At 38.1% G+C, this 14,841-nt stretch overlaps 2 protein-coding genes across 3 annotated transcripts in view; both read right to left on the reverse strand.

Moving 5' to 3' along the window:
* Window positions 1–643: 643 nt before the first annotated feature.
* Window positions 644–5,003, reverse strand: lig4 (ligase IV, DNA, ATP-dependent). 2 transcript variants are annotated; one of them, XM_077728958.1, is made up of 3 exons: window positions 4,747–5,003; window positions 2,309–4,367; window positions 644–2,248 (listed from the first exon to the last, which is right to left on the reverse strand). In XM_077728958.1, the coding sequence occupies exons 2-3, from the start codon at window positions 4,360–4,362 to the stop codon at window positions 1,579–1,581; spliced, it is 2,724 nt and encodes a 907-aa protein (XP_077585084.1). In that variant the 5' UTR covers window positions 4,363–4,367; window positions 4,747–5,003; the 3' UTR covers window positions 644–1,578. The 2 variants fall into 2 exon arrangements, with proteins under 2 accessions (XP_077585084.1, XP_077585093.1); XM_077728967.1 differs by having other exon boundaries at window positions 2,309–4,383.
* A 5,748-nt stretch (window positions 5,004–10,751) lies between these two features.
* The window catches only part of LOC144196414 (insulin receptor substrate 2-like), an 11,637-nt gene continuing 7,547 nt past the window's right edge, over window positions 10,752–14,841 (reverse strand). Inside the window, exon 3 of the mRNA XM_077716575.1 lies at window positions 10,752–13,408. Within this exon, the coding sequence (XP_077572701.1) occupies window positions 13,404–13,408 (5 nt within the window). The 3' untranslated portion in view covers window positions 10,752–13,403. The remainder of the gene's footprint in view (window positions 13,409–14,841) is intronic.

Consider the following 14,841-nt stretch of genomic DNA (forward strand, 5'->3'; position numbering starts at 1 on the left):
TGAGGAGGAAAAAGTGGACTTTGCTGCACCCAAGGGAGACAATTCCCCTAATATAGATTTGCGAGTGATCACAGGGGCTGATGGCTATCATCAATTGTTAACACTCACACCATCTGGAGTAGATTTATAATTTGTCTATTTAGTTTATTTGATACCCCTGCTCAGTAGCATCTCTCCAAAACACTAACCTCATATTGTTTTAAAGATTTGCTATGACTGAGCGGCTTCTTCTTTGTGAAAAAAATAGGAAAACTTAGACTCAAGGCTCAATGATTTTGGCACACATACACATCATGCACAGCAGGAGTAAATACTAGTTCAGTACCTCTAATTAAAGGCTGACAGTCATATTGAATTCTACAACACCTGGAAATAGTCCAGTGTGGGAGAAGCATTTATGTGATGTGCTTACATAAGCATGTTCTGTAAGAAGTACTAAAGACTGAATTCTTCTGTAAATGTTGACATTTCTGTTACAGTCAGTTCCCCAACTAGTTGAAATTGATTGGATTTCTATCATCATCATCATTACCAGTCACTTCAAAAAATTCACATTTACTTTGAGACTGTATTTAATGAAAAACGTGTATTTCTATTCATATTTTAGGAAAATCTTAAAAAACATATGCAAAAACCCCGGCAGTGAACGTCCTCCATTTTTATTTGAATTTAAGTACCTGGAAGCACATCAACAAGTAAAACTTTCAAACATTCCAAGAGATTTTTCATGACACTTTAGACCGATGTGCCATAAACATCCTCACTCACTCAAAAATATTCATGCAATTGTTACACCCAACAATGGCAGAGACACTAGAGGTAATATCCCGGAGCCTCATTAAATGAAGGTTATGCAATATGTCAGTTAGTCCCAAGACGCAATGTTGACATATTCGCACAGATAACACAAAGACATCTTTGCTGCGAGGGGTTTAGCCAGTTTGAACGCCTCCCTTGGGGTACCCAGGCCTATATATGAGGGATGAGCACATGATCAAGAGATAAGGATAGAAAAACATTTTAAATAACAATAATAACCAGTTTTTATTTTGTTGACAACATTTGATCACAAATACACCCCTGCAGTGGATCAAACAATAATCAAATTCATAAATAAGCCTTAGATTGTTCCATAATTGTATTATAAAAACACAAAAAGAGCACATTATGTTTTATGACACAAAATTGGTAGAAGGTAAGTTAGCCTCAAGTTTCCAAAGTCAGAAGATACAGAACCCTGGTAGCTAAAGTATGTGCAATAGTATCTTTATCGACTTTATTATACATGTTCTTTATAAAAATCCTTCAAAATAAGGCGGGAGCCATTCACAAAAATTAAAACTCTTAAAACCTTTCTACTTCACCTATGAAAAGCAGTAAAACCTTTATTCTATACATTATTTATTATTTCATCTTTCCCTGAGGCTAAAAGCTAAAATCGCAGCCAAAAAAAAAAAAAACGTTGGGAATCTGACTGGAAGAATCATCAATCCTCAACTCATTTTTCCTGCTAATCTTAAAAATTACAGCGTATTTCCAGCAAAATCAGTTTAAACTAGTAAAATGTGGGAATGATTTTCAAACTAAATAATCGTCATCATTCATTAGACGCCCTGCTTCAATTGAATCAATCACCCATGCGTCTTTGACAATTTTAAACTTCTTTTGAAAGTTGCGCCTCAATCTCCTCAAAGCTAAAAGTCTTGTTTCCTCCTGAATAACGACATGTGAGACACCTTCCTCCAACTTCCGCACCACCGTACCTCCGTGGTAGCGAAACTCCAGCGCCCTGATATCCAAACAACTTGCGCTAATGGCTATTTCCGGCTCCTCAATATCCACATACTCATCCATATAGACTGTAAAAGGTCTGAACATACTGGTCGGAAGGTCTTCCCAGCCATATCTCTCTTCAACTTGGCATACGTCGACGGCTACCGTGCTGTCGACATTTCTCACCTGCCCAAACACCTCCCGGAGCTGCTGTTCATCAGTATCCATGAAGTAGCTGTCACCGTAGCTGTCGTACTCCTTGGCGAAGTCTTCCTTGGTGGAGGGGGACATGTGGATCATATGGCGTGGTTGCCATGGAACCACTTGCTTCTGCTCCAGACACTCCAGTAGCCAAGAAGCCCAAACCACGTCGTGCTGGTTGGCTAAGATAAGGTTCTTCACTCGCATGTTTTCTAGCCCGACTATCACACAGTAAGTATCTCGGCCTGGATTCTGAACAACAATACCGCCACACCTGAAATAAATACAACATAAATGCTTTATCTGTAATATTCTTTGCGATTGGTCAACTTACTTGGCCACGCCTTTCTCCAACACAGCCTTGGGGTGATCCTCCGTCCCGTTGAGGATGCAAAACTCCACATCATCAAACATGTCCGTCTCTTTGGTAACCCCAGAAAAATCCTGTGACCTGAATTGGTCAATGACTCGCCTCTTGGATTTGGCAGGGATCTTCTGCCTTTTTTTCTGTGGTTCGTTGGTGGCATCAAGGCGAACATGGCGGGATGCGAGTTTACCCGACGCTCTGCCACGGAACTGCTCCAGCTCAGCTAGGGTAATGCACTGGTGCCATTCCTTGTCATCGCGTATTTTTTCTATCCTCGGGAAACGCAGGGTGCAGTTGGTCTTATAAACGTCGCTGCCGACAATTTCAGCAGCCTTCACCTGAAGGACGACTGAGTGGCAGGGTTCGATGTAAACCTCTGGCTTCTCCATGCTGCAGAGAATGTTGGGTGGAGGGTCATTTTTACGGTAAACTTTCCAGTGCTTGGCGAGCTTCAAGCCAAGGTCATACAACTCCTTCATGGAGTAACCGGAACCAATGCGGCAGAGTGTATGGAAAACCGAGGGTTTTTCACCAGGTTTTGGAGCTTCTGCAGCAGCGCATAGAAAATGGGAGATCATACCACCCCGCTTCCCTTTACCCCAGTATCCGCCGACAATCAGGACATCCAGCTCATCCATCAAACCGTCTACATATTCTGGCTTGATTTTAAGCCAACCTTCCCCTCGTTTGTCTGGTTTGTAGACAGATAGAGGATCTTTCACCATGATGCCCTCTTCGCGGTCATCAATGGCATCATTAAGGGAATTAACCACATCCTGCCTGGTTTGAGCCTCTCTTTTGGGCACTAAGTGAATCCTGCCGGTAACCGGAGTAAAAACTGTCTGCAGGATCTCGTACCGCTTCTTCAGTGTTTCCCTGCCGAGCTTCTGGGAATTGACTAACAGTACGTCAAAGACACAGAAGCAAGTCTGCAACTCGGAATCTTCCATTAGCCTCTTGATATCAAATTTGTTCCCTTTCTGCATAAAGGTTTTGGCAGTCGGGTTGAAAGCCATCATTTCCCCATCCAGAATGCAATTGACAATGTTGTTCTTAAACACATTGTGGATGTATGGTGTTAGCGAACCCTCCAAAGGGGATCCACCAAACTGCTGTGTGTACTCAAAGGCATTTCGACTAAAGTACTTGTACACATCGCCATCTTTATGCAGTTGTATACGTTCGCCGTCTAGCTTGGTTTCAATGTAAAAAGGGCTGTTTCCCATCTGCTTCTCCACATTGCGGATGTTACATACGGCAGCCAGCATGGGCTTGAAGGCAGAGAAAAGACCAATGGAAACTTCACTCAAAGACACAGAGGGGCTGTGGAGTTGTCGGCAAACTTTGTCCAAGTCCGTATTCACGTTGTAAAGCTCGGCGGCATCCGGGTGAAAGACTTGAAGGACAGTTTCCTTGCTAATGCCGAGCTTCATGTCTTTTAAAATCATTCTAATAAGCCATTTTTGCTCAAGAGCAGTGCTCTGTTTGATGAGGTGGAGCAGACTCTTTCTCACAAGGTCTTTCTTCTTGTTGGCATTGTTGATAGCAACTGAATCGAGAAAATCATTGACTTCTTTAATGCTGAGCGTTCCTTGACTGTTGCAACGTTTCTTAAGTACAAAGTAAGCCATGCCGGCAAAGTCTCCAGACTCTCCTTGAGACGTGGTAGGTGCGCGGTAGTTCAAAAGTTTGTTGGCTTCCGGGCCATTTTGAGGGAGGCATAAGACATCAATGTAAAGTTTAGCAAGCATGCTTTCTTTTATGCCATAGGCCATTCGCTCTCGTTCAAATGAGGGAACAATTAGACGCATTGCTGGGTAGAAAGAGTCTGTTGTTTTGGGGTCGTCTTTATGCAGGGAACGATGAAATGCCCTCCAAGCATCAATAAAATCTCCAAGGGTTTTGGACTTTTCTGGACGGAGTTTCAATTTCTGGATTTTTTCTAAAGTATTGCACAGGTGGAGGAAGGGAACCTGAGCAGCAACAACAGATGGCTGACCAGCCATATTAGTCCCCTCCATTTTATCTGAAATACATCACAACTTTTAAAAAATAAAATAGAAGTCTCAAATTTAAAATAAAAACCAAGTGCTTAACTTAGTCTTTCAAAATGCCCGTCTCCCCTTCAGAACAAGACTTGTTTGTAAATAAAGGGTAATGATATAGTTCATCTTTTTATCACATAATGGGTTCCATGCATTCTATTTTTTAGAGCCCGAAATATAACCCAGAAGACAAAAATAACTAAGCCACAACAGATATACTATTTAATAGTATGTGCAATTCAAAAACATATAGCATGAATATAATTGTCACGCTTTCTATTCTATTTGACCATCCATTCCAAACTGTCGATTGTAATTTAGTTTTAAAATTAGTTTATGTAAGAGAAAGCATTTGTTTACCTGGGAGTAGTTTGACGTCCGGCTGGCTGGTCACCAAAGTACACCTATTTTTGTCCAATGTTAATTTTACTTTTAAACTGGCACAACATGCTCAGTCTTTGCGCTTTAAATTAAATACTTAGAAGTGCATAGGCAACATGATTTCACATCCATATTCATGTAGTTTGTACCCAATCTTTCCTGGGAAAACCAGCCTTCTTGAGTACTTCCTGGTGAAGCTTTATGGTGCATCGGTATATACGTTCCCCAGGAAACAGAAGGTGAACTAAGGTTGATATGGTAGCTTCTTAAAATTAAATTAAATAAGACCGTATGTAACGAACAACTGTAGTTTTAGCCACCGAAAGTGACAATTACAAAAATATACTATACAAACAAAATGAGTATTCATCACATGGCTCGTAGCGTGAGCAATATACTGACTAACCAACAGAGGGCGACCAATCCCCGCACTCGCAAACGTGGGAAGCCCCGAGTTTGCAAGGGTTGTTTACTACTTCGCCACTGCTGCCTCGGTGGATTCTGGGTAATGTGCGAGTGCGCGCGCACACGTCACAGCTTCGAGTGACATTCCCACGCACACGCGCGCGCTTCTCTCTCACATGCGCATTCCCAAGTGCAACGAGGAGGCGAAGCCGTGGTCCTCTGCATTCAGATGTGCTTGTTGTATGTGTGGGTTCGGTGCCCTGGTAACTTAGCAGCAAAATGCCCCCTCCTTGGCACGCGTCCCTGCAGCGCGCACGGTGTCTTAGTTACGTAAATTCTGCCGAACTGCAACCAGCCACAAGATAGTAAACATATGACGTCACTGTCGAGGAGGAGCGGGGATGCGTGTTTGTTTACAATGCGTTTAACAGCATGATCTTTTATCATGGGGAGAAATGGTTGAAGGCAACGCTGCAAAAATACATGTCCACTCTTTTTTTCAGTATTAATTATTGAAAGGAAAAAAAATATTACTTTTTTTTGGTATTTTAACCCAATGGCACTTGATAGTTACCAACGTCCAATCTGTTTTGACTTGGAGAGATGGCAGTGATTATGGTCACATGGACACAGCTGAAGTAGACAAATATTAATGCTTATATCCCAAGAAACAAAATTCAGCTAGGCTACAACTCGTCGTATCTCGAAGTCAAGCTATCTTCCGGCACCATCAATCATTCATTCATTTTCCGTAAAGCTTATAGGTCGTGGGGGGTGCTGGAGCCTGTCCCAGCCAACTATGGGACCCAGGCTGGAAACACTCTAAATGTGGCGAGACAATTGCAGGGCAAAAGATGTGCAACCACAACCAATTATATTCATTCATTTTCTGAACTAGAAAACAGACAACCATTCATGCTCACACTCATACTTAAGGGCAATCCATTCTACAGTATTCAATGTGCCCTATCATGCATATTTTGGGATGTGGGAGGAATCCGGAATACCCGCATAAAACCCACGCAAGCCAGGGAAGAACACCCAAACTGGGATAGAACTCTCGACCCCAGAAATGTGAGGCCGACCACTGAAGGTTTGGCAAAGCAGCTGTTAAAATAATTACGTTATTTGTTTCAAAATATTTTTTGTTATTTTGATTCCTCTGTTTTTGACATTTAAACTGATAGGGAAAGTTCCTTATGTATAATGAAACTCTGGCGCCACCAGTCAATGGAAAACTGCTGGCAAAAGCAGAAATAAGTGACAAACAAACAAGTATAGTACAGTGAGCCTGTTTTGGAGTACAGTATGTTCCCATTCAGTGTACCATGTGTGTTTAGCAGTTCTATTTTATAAACAGGAGAGCAGTGGAAGAAAAGAAAGGTCAGACATTTTCAGACAGGGTTTCATAAAAGGTCATTCAATGTGTCCCTGTAAATAATCCAACTTCACCAAAGTAGACCAAATAAAACCTTTATTTAAAAAAAACTACAAAATATTTATGTCCATTCAACCATTCCAATTAGAAGTAGTAAATCACAAAACAATTCCGCCCATAGACAATCATACCAAAATTGCATCCATGTATTATGAGTGGTTCGATTAATTCGATCTATTTAAGCCACTTACACATGACAATTTTGCATTGAGTGTATAAATGTCCGTTTTGTCTATTTGAAAACAACTACAAAATACCAATTCACAACAAAAAAACACCACATACAAGCAGGATACTCTAATAGTCATTTTTTAGTGCTTTGCTGAGGTGAATCTGTCCATAAATTGGACTCACCAAACGACTCACAAGTCATTTCTGTTTTCGTACCAACACTTCCCACAACAGTATTACTCATATTCTGCATAATAACATTGTGCAATGTTTTCAATGAAAACAGAGTAACAAATGACCTTTAGTCAGGTAATGCCTTTATCAGTGCCCCATCAAAAGCTCAGAACATATCAGTAGTCGTCTTAAAAAAAAAAAAAACTTTAAAAAAACAACAAGCATTGCATCTTATGCAACCTTATCACTCGCCGCTTTAAGATGCGGTGCTCCTCTAAGAGAAGAACTCAAGTCATTATATAACGTCAAATGAATTACACTATATATGCCAAGTGGGATTTTGACACTCTAAAAAGAAACTTTGTACTGTGCTCTGACTTTCTTTATCTAGTAATTATCTGGATATATTGTGTTTTTATTGATTTGTTTTGGTTCATTGGCAGACTAGTACTCATCTATCTTCCAACATTTAATCTTAGTTATTTTTTAATGAAATTATGGATTATAGATGCAAGAATATCTAGAGTTCTTGCAGTTGTATGAAAAAAATGCTTTTAACCCTAGAATGGTAATCCTCTATTTCAGGGGTTACCTTTCACGCTTCTGAAATATGTAAAGGGTTACCATGGTTACCGGGGGAAAAATGGGAAGACAGTGTAATGAAGGGTACCCATTTTTTCCCCCGGTAACCATGGTAACCCTCTATTTCAGAAGCGTGAAAGGTAACCCCTGAAATAGAGGATTAACATTTTAGGGTTATACTAGGGTTTAACTATTTTTCCTTCATATTCATACATTTGTTTCTTTAATGTTTAATGTTGCTCAAATTAGAAAACAATAAACACCAAGTTTATCCTAGTTTATTTCTGTGCTTGAGTATTGTTTTTTTATGCAGGATTATTTCTTTCATATATTATTCTAAAGTGATGGTATTTTATCCGAGTAGAATTTTGGGATATTTATTTTTACAGTACTTTGTTTCGGAATGACTAATGTCCAACGTTGCATTTTTTATTTGTTAGTAAGTAAACAGAACTTTGGTCCCAGCCTGCAAAATAAAAAAAAAGCAAACAAGCAGGTGTGGGCTGGTTGTGTAATCAAGAAACATATGAAAGGTCGAGATCTTTATTCTCAACTTGCTGTCTTGATTTTGCTGTTTTTTTTTCTTGGTCACTTACTTCCTTACAGACGGCCCAGTTTCCTGATGTTTTTGGGTCAACATCTTAATGCTCCCGCTCTCAGCATTAAGCTCCTGCGAGTGCGTGTTTGTGTCCATGGTCTGGTTTAGCTTGAGCCTTGGAACTGGCATGTTTAACGAGACACGCACACACGCCAACATGGCCCCCGTGTGACCTTGCTTTCTGTTGGTGTACACGCACTGCTCAGCGAGCTTTTGGAAGGCAGTAGTAATTCTCTTGTTCTAATTGGATTAGGTCTCACTCATGTCAATCTCGCGATGACACATTCTGCGGAAACATTATATATATATATATATATATATATATATATATATATATATATATATATATATATATATATATATATATATATATATATATATATATATATATATATATATATATATATATATATATATATATATATATATATATATATATATATATATATATATATATATATATATATATATATATATATGCACACAGATTTACTTTACCACGTTGCATGGTTTTACAATTACTATGTTGTCTTTTTGGTCAAACCTGTTTAAAGAATGTGAGCCGTCTGATGTGGAGCCTCCACCTTCCCCACTGCTGCCCGTCTGCTTAACAACAATAAGGGAAGAGTGGAAGGAAAACATCTTAGTCATGCGTGTGGACTTGAGAAATGCCATGGAACTGGAGCACTGACACACACAAAAATTGCATCATTTGATTCATATTGCAGTGGACTTACTAATAGAGAAATGCAGGCAACTGCCTTTTAGCCCAGTAAGACAGGGAAGACTGTGTGGCTTTGAGAAAAAAAAACTTTTTATTTTAATTTTACCGTGATCATTTTGGATAACCAAACAAAAAGAACCCCATTCCGAAAGAATTGGTATGGAGCGTTTACAATATAAATTTTGTTTTGTGCAACTATTCAAGTAAGACAATTATAATGATGTTTTGGATAAAATAAGTACTGGAAAAAAATCTTTCTTAAAAGTGTGAAAATGTCTTTCAATTTCCCTTTGGAAAAGTTGAATAACATGTAAACATGATGAAGGTAAAAAATGTGTGTCAGTGCTAACCTGCTGCATGACAACGTAAATAAAATAGATCATAGACAGTAGACATTCTAATTATACTACAGTATTTAATGTGAAATTGTGAGCATAGCCATATTGGAACCCGGATTATTGATTGGAGAAACACAAAAAAACATGATGGCCACACACTGGTGGGCAAAAAAGTATGGAACTTAATAGTTTGCAAATGTAGGTCAGTGCTCCATCCTGGTCAGCAGGCCTTACTGACCCTGACAACTGACACTGCTGGACCCAATTTGGGTCCACAATTTGGCATTCTCTTCTTATTTCACTATCTATGAAGCCCTGGCTAATTACCAACACCTCACATTTTAATAAACCTTCATTTTTGCTTACTGTTGAGTAAGATTTGCGGGAAATCCACACTGCCATCTTGGCATATCGATGGAATGCCATGCATTTACTGCCGGGATATAAAAATCAGCATGTGATGGAAAGGCACAGCGGCATGGAGGAAGTGGGTCAGGGAGTTCATTGAAGCGGGCTGAAAGCCTCCTTAGGCTGATTCGTGGAGAAATAATGGGGCCATCCACATCCAATCCCCTCCAGAGCGTTAGCAGGCTGGCATGCAGGGAGGCCAAGCGCCAAGGCCAGCGTAGTTTGGAAGAGCTTGCCAAAGGAGCAGCTCGTCAACCTCTAAAGAGCCTCTTATCTGCTTGTAATTGCAAGTGTTTGGCGCACTGATCTTCTCTGTCGCTGAATAATTAAAGTAGGGATGAATTGGCGTTATTATTAACAGTCGACTATTTTTACGTTGTTTGTGCCACACCCTGTGGTCAGGTAATAGATGACCACTAGCGTACTAACAAGGGAACTAGATTAGTTTCAAAATCTGACAAGATCTGGTCCCTATGTAAGTAAAGGTGAACTTTTTGGGGTTAAAGGTGATTTTAATAAGGTGGCAATGTATGTGCTTTTTGCCATTTACAATGTCCTTGGATCTAATCTGTTCATAGATTTTCATTTTCCTCTTCAAAGGAGTAAAAAAATCATTTTGATTTTTGATGTATCAAAAATTGCATGTAATAGTATTATTTCATTCAATAGATACCCAAATTTAAGACATGTATTTTTTCTTTTAATGAGTATGATAGTAATTGGTTAGTCCAAATAACCTAGTTTGACTTATCAGTTATTACTCTTTCCATTGGTTTGTTAAGATATTAATAGGAATTTGCTAACTTAAAACCTCATCAATATAAATAGTATACTTTATAAATGAAAATTGTCAATGGTGCTCAAACTAGTATGTAAAATGTATGTGAGCAACAGGTCTCAATAAATTTATATAATTATTAATTTTGCTTTGCCATTTAAAAAAATATTTGTAGGAATAAAATTGACTAAAAAATGTTAATAACAAATTAATAATGGTCATCTCCCAGTCAAAGGGAATTGGACATCTAGTGCCATCAAATGATAACCAATGAGTATCCAATAATAAAGGACTGAGGTTATAATTTCTCACTCATGAGCCTGATTATAAATAAACTAAAAATAATTTAAAAAACACACTGAAGGCAGTTTTACAGCTTTAAATAAATGTATATATATATTTATTTTGGTCACTATGCACAATCTATAAAGATCAAAGCAATAAAAATTGACCACCAGAATCAGTTAAATCATTATACTAATTTCCTGTGAGCATCACAATAGGAGAGCAGTGTTGTAAGTACAAAGGAAGACACCAAAGACAAAACACTTAGCGGGAAGAAAAATTGACAGAGAACAACAGCAGCAAAACCGAAAAAAATAAATTTAAAAAAGAATCATGGATGCGTCTTCTTACATTTGGTTTCGCTGTTAAAAACTATGCATTTCATGTCATTTTTGCATATTATAGCATTAGGTAAGGTTTAACAAGGCAATAGATTTTTGATAAAATATTTTGCTTTTAGACACTGAAGGAGAAAGCATACAATATACTGCTAAATCCATGTAAAGGAATATAATATAGTAACAAGGGCAGATAAAATATATTTTTTACAGGAATATCGCATATATGCGACACAGGCAATCTAGAATAATATTTTTATACTTTCTATTGAACAGTTTTCATTTAAACTCTGTCTATTTACAGCATATTCACATCCAGGTAGTAGTTAACAAATATAAATACCAGAACCATCTTGGTATACAGCTATAATGTCATAAAACTCTGTTAAAACTGCCACCAGCTAAGTGATATTTTTTGGACCTGAATCTAAAGTTTTCAAGTTCTAAAGTACCCTGATAGTGTAGAGGTGGATTCGGTACACACGTATGACCAGCATGGAGGACTGACATCTCATATTTACCATATACAGTGTTCCCTCGCTACTTCGCGGTTCAGCTACCGCGGACTCAGAGCTTTGCGGATTTTTTGGGGAAAAAATACAAATATTACATTGAAACAACATATTTTACAGTTTTTTTGTTATAACATGAATGTCACTCTCTCTCTGCCCGTATTCTATATGGTGTACTGTATACAGGGGGGAAATTTAAAAAAAAAATTAAACAAAAAAAAAAATTAAATTTTGTTTAAAAAAATAATAATAATAATTAAATTCAAATTAAGCATTTTTGAAGGGGAATCCCTACTTCGCGGAAATTCACTTAGCGCGGGGTGGTCCCGGTCCCCATTAACCGCGATAACCGAGGGAACACTGTAAAGACTGGAGTGGGGGGGGGGGGGGTATAGGGGGGTCACAGATTGCAAATGCTGCACATATCATACAAATCAACAGCTTAATTCTCATAGCCGTTCATATATATTAAAAGAAAGAAAAATATTCTAATATTTTGGGATGTAGTGTGTCCAAGCAGTGCAAATGAGTGAAATTGAGTGTGTTTTAGTCATGTAAAAGTTGGTGCTAACGCAAAGATCTGAATAAAGTGTGTGCATAGACTGTACAGAATGATGGCGGGTTAGCATCCCGATTATCCTAAAGCTCATCGAGGTACAACTGTAAAATGTCACTTTAGTTCTAGAAACCAGCAGTTGTCAAATATTTTGGTCGCATGAGAGAATTCTTTCCTGAGGACTCCTTCATAATGTTAAGATGAAATGTTGACATTTTTTAAAAAAATCTTTCTTTCTTTAGGAAAATATAGTGTTTTAGATTGTAACATTGACTAGAAACAAAGATTTATTTTGCCGATATCCATTTTGAATTAAAAAAAAAATACCTTCTTTGCACAAAGAAAAACCGAAATGTAATCCTTTAATAACTTGCTCATGCTAGAATGTTAAAATTCACGTGACATAAAGCAAAATCCGTTTTTAATTTGACAAAACCATGGTAAGGCAGATTTATTAGTTTCTTATTACTATTGGTTGTGTATTGGCGTATCCAAGAAGGTTGTTATATAGACTTTTTTTTTGTTTCAACAATTCCATTCATTTGAAAAACAAAAACAAAACAGCAGCATATCCCCTTAGGGACCCAAGTTTAAGAACCACAGCTTTACTTCAGTTTCCTTTACAGACAGCAGACTCCCCCGAGAGTATCCATGTTGATGCCAGATGTTTTAGGGCTATCTAGTGTAGAAAATGGCCTACCACTGTACAATTCCCCCTTAGTACCGTTAAATAGTATATCTATGTGACAGAAGGAAAAGGACAAAGGTGTCATGGAGCTGAGATACAACTTGATTTACTTAGAAATATAACTTTTTTAAAGATAGGGTACAAAAAAATAATCTTGAGAGAATAAATAGCAAATTAAGAAAATACTTTAAATGTACTTTTTTAAAATAATACTACTTTCTCACAGAATTAACAATATAGAAGTCTAAATACGGCAATAGAATATTTATCTCTTTTTTTCATTGAAAACATATAGCCAACAATATAGACATTTAAGGCATTAGGTGGGACTCATTGGACATTCGCTCTGTAAAAATAAATAAATTCACCAAATATACTTTTGTATTCAGTGCACTTCACACGGTACTGACGGTCAACCAGTTTTCATGCTAACAGTGTTCACTGACTCAATTGTTGCCCAGTTACGATGCTGAAAAATACATAAACTCTCTCATCCTTGGCTAATTTCCAACCAGCATAAATAATGGCCCACTTTAGACGTACATTAGTGTGTTTTTGTGTGTAGTGTCGACGTTGCGTGCCTTCTTTTGGGGTCGTAGAGGTAAATGGAGTCATGTTGATCTTGAATACAAATGACTGCTTCAATCTGCAACAAACAAAAAGGCACAAAATGACATTTATTAAAGAATTCTGTAAAAAAGATTTATCAAATTGTCTATTCCAGCAAAGTAGTAAGTTACTCCACGGCAAGTTTTATTGCAAACAACAGGAAAACATTGCAAAATAAAAATACAGAGCAGGAAATTACTTTTAATTATCAAGTTTTTGAGGGAGGAGATTTACCTTTGAAGTTTTACTTGTGTTTATGGTAGTTAACTTTTTAAACAGTTTAATAATAGTGTTGTATTATGGTGATGTAAACTGTAAAGGGGCGCAAGTTTGAATGCTATCTATTTTTGGTCATTTAATAAATATGCCAAAACACAATTGTATTTTACGTTTTTGAACAATTAATTTGCTAAAAAAATTAGCACAAATGTGTGCTACACATTGACAATCACTGATTAAAATATGGCTCCTTATAAAAGAATGTAATCCCAGAGAAACCAAATCGCAGCAATTGACAGACTGTGTCAAATTATGTTATGAGTAAAATAACGGAATAAATAAAAAAAAATGCATTTCAAGGCACTAGTGTATCACTTGGATGCAAAGTGGATTGCCACGCTGCTGGAATTCTATTGGCTATGATGAAATGCTCATTATTCGCAGCTACATGATGTGATAAACAAGCTTGTATCCCGTCATGCTTTGATTCCATAGTAGGTAGCATCTGATCAAGGCCTGCTGTCTAATCTGCCCTGCAGAAGATGTAATCTCATCTGGAGCCGAGGCCGGCCGGCACTACGATGGCCACACGTTTATTGAGCAGCCAACACATCTATCTGGAACATCCCAGCCTACTTAATCCCACCACGCATGCACGCACACACACACACTACCCACGTGCACATAGACTGGAAAATGTGACACAATTTTCCTGCTGTGTTCCATTACATGTGCGGTTCTTTTCAAAAGAATCAGGTGACTTGGCCTCAATGTGTTTGGATACACATGTGTGCCGTATGTCTTAACTCTCCAAAAAACACAACAAAGGATGCTATAAAAATGCAGGCATGTAGGTTGCCAAGTGTTAATTAAAACCAAAGTATCGGTTTCACTCCTAAAAAAAATGGATGTAATACTGATGTAGCCTACTACAGTATTACATTTGGAAGATTGCATTACATACCATAGAATTCCAAGAAAACATGCCCAAATCAAAAGATACCATTCATTCATTCATCTTCCATACCACCCATCCTCGAAAGGGTTTCGGGGGGGGGGGGGGGGGGGGGGTGCTGGAGCCTAAATCAGCTGTCTTTGGGCGAAAGGCAGACTACACCCTAGACTGGCAATTCTAGTGAGTATTGTATTTGTGCAATAAGAACAGGAAATATTCATTCCTCAATCTCGGTCAAAAATCACAACTTCCATGTTGTGAATGTCATGTGATGTGACGAAACGCCAACAACAGGT

Source organism: Stigmatopora nigra, chromosome 1, assembly GCF_051989575.1.
Source record: "Stigmatopora nigra isolate UIUO_SnigA chromosome 1, RoL_Snig_1.1, whole genome shotgun sequence".
In the NCBI taxonomy this organism is placed as follows: Eukaryota; Metazoa; Chordata; class Actinopteri; order Syngnathiformes; family Syngnathidae; genus Stigmatopora; species Stigmatopora nigra.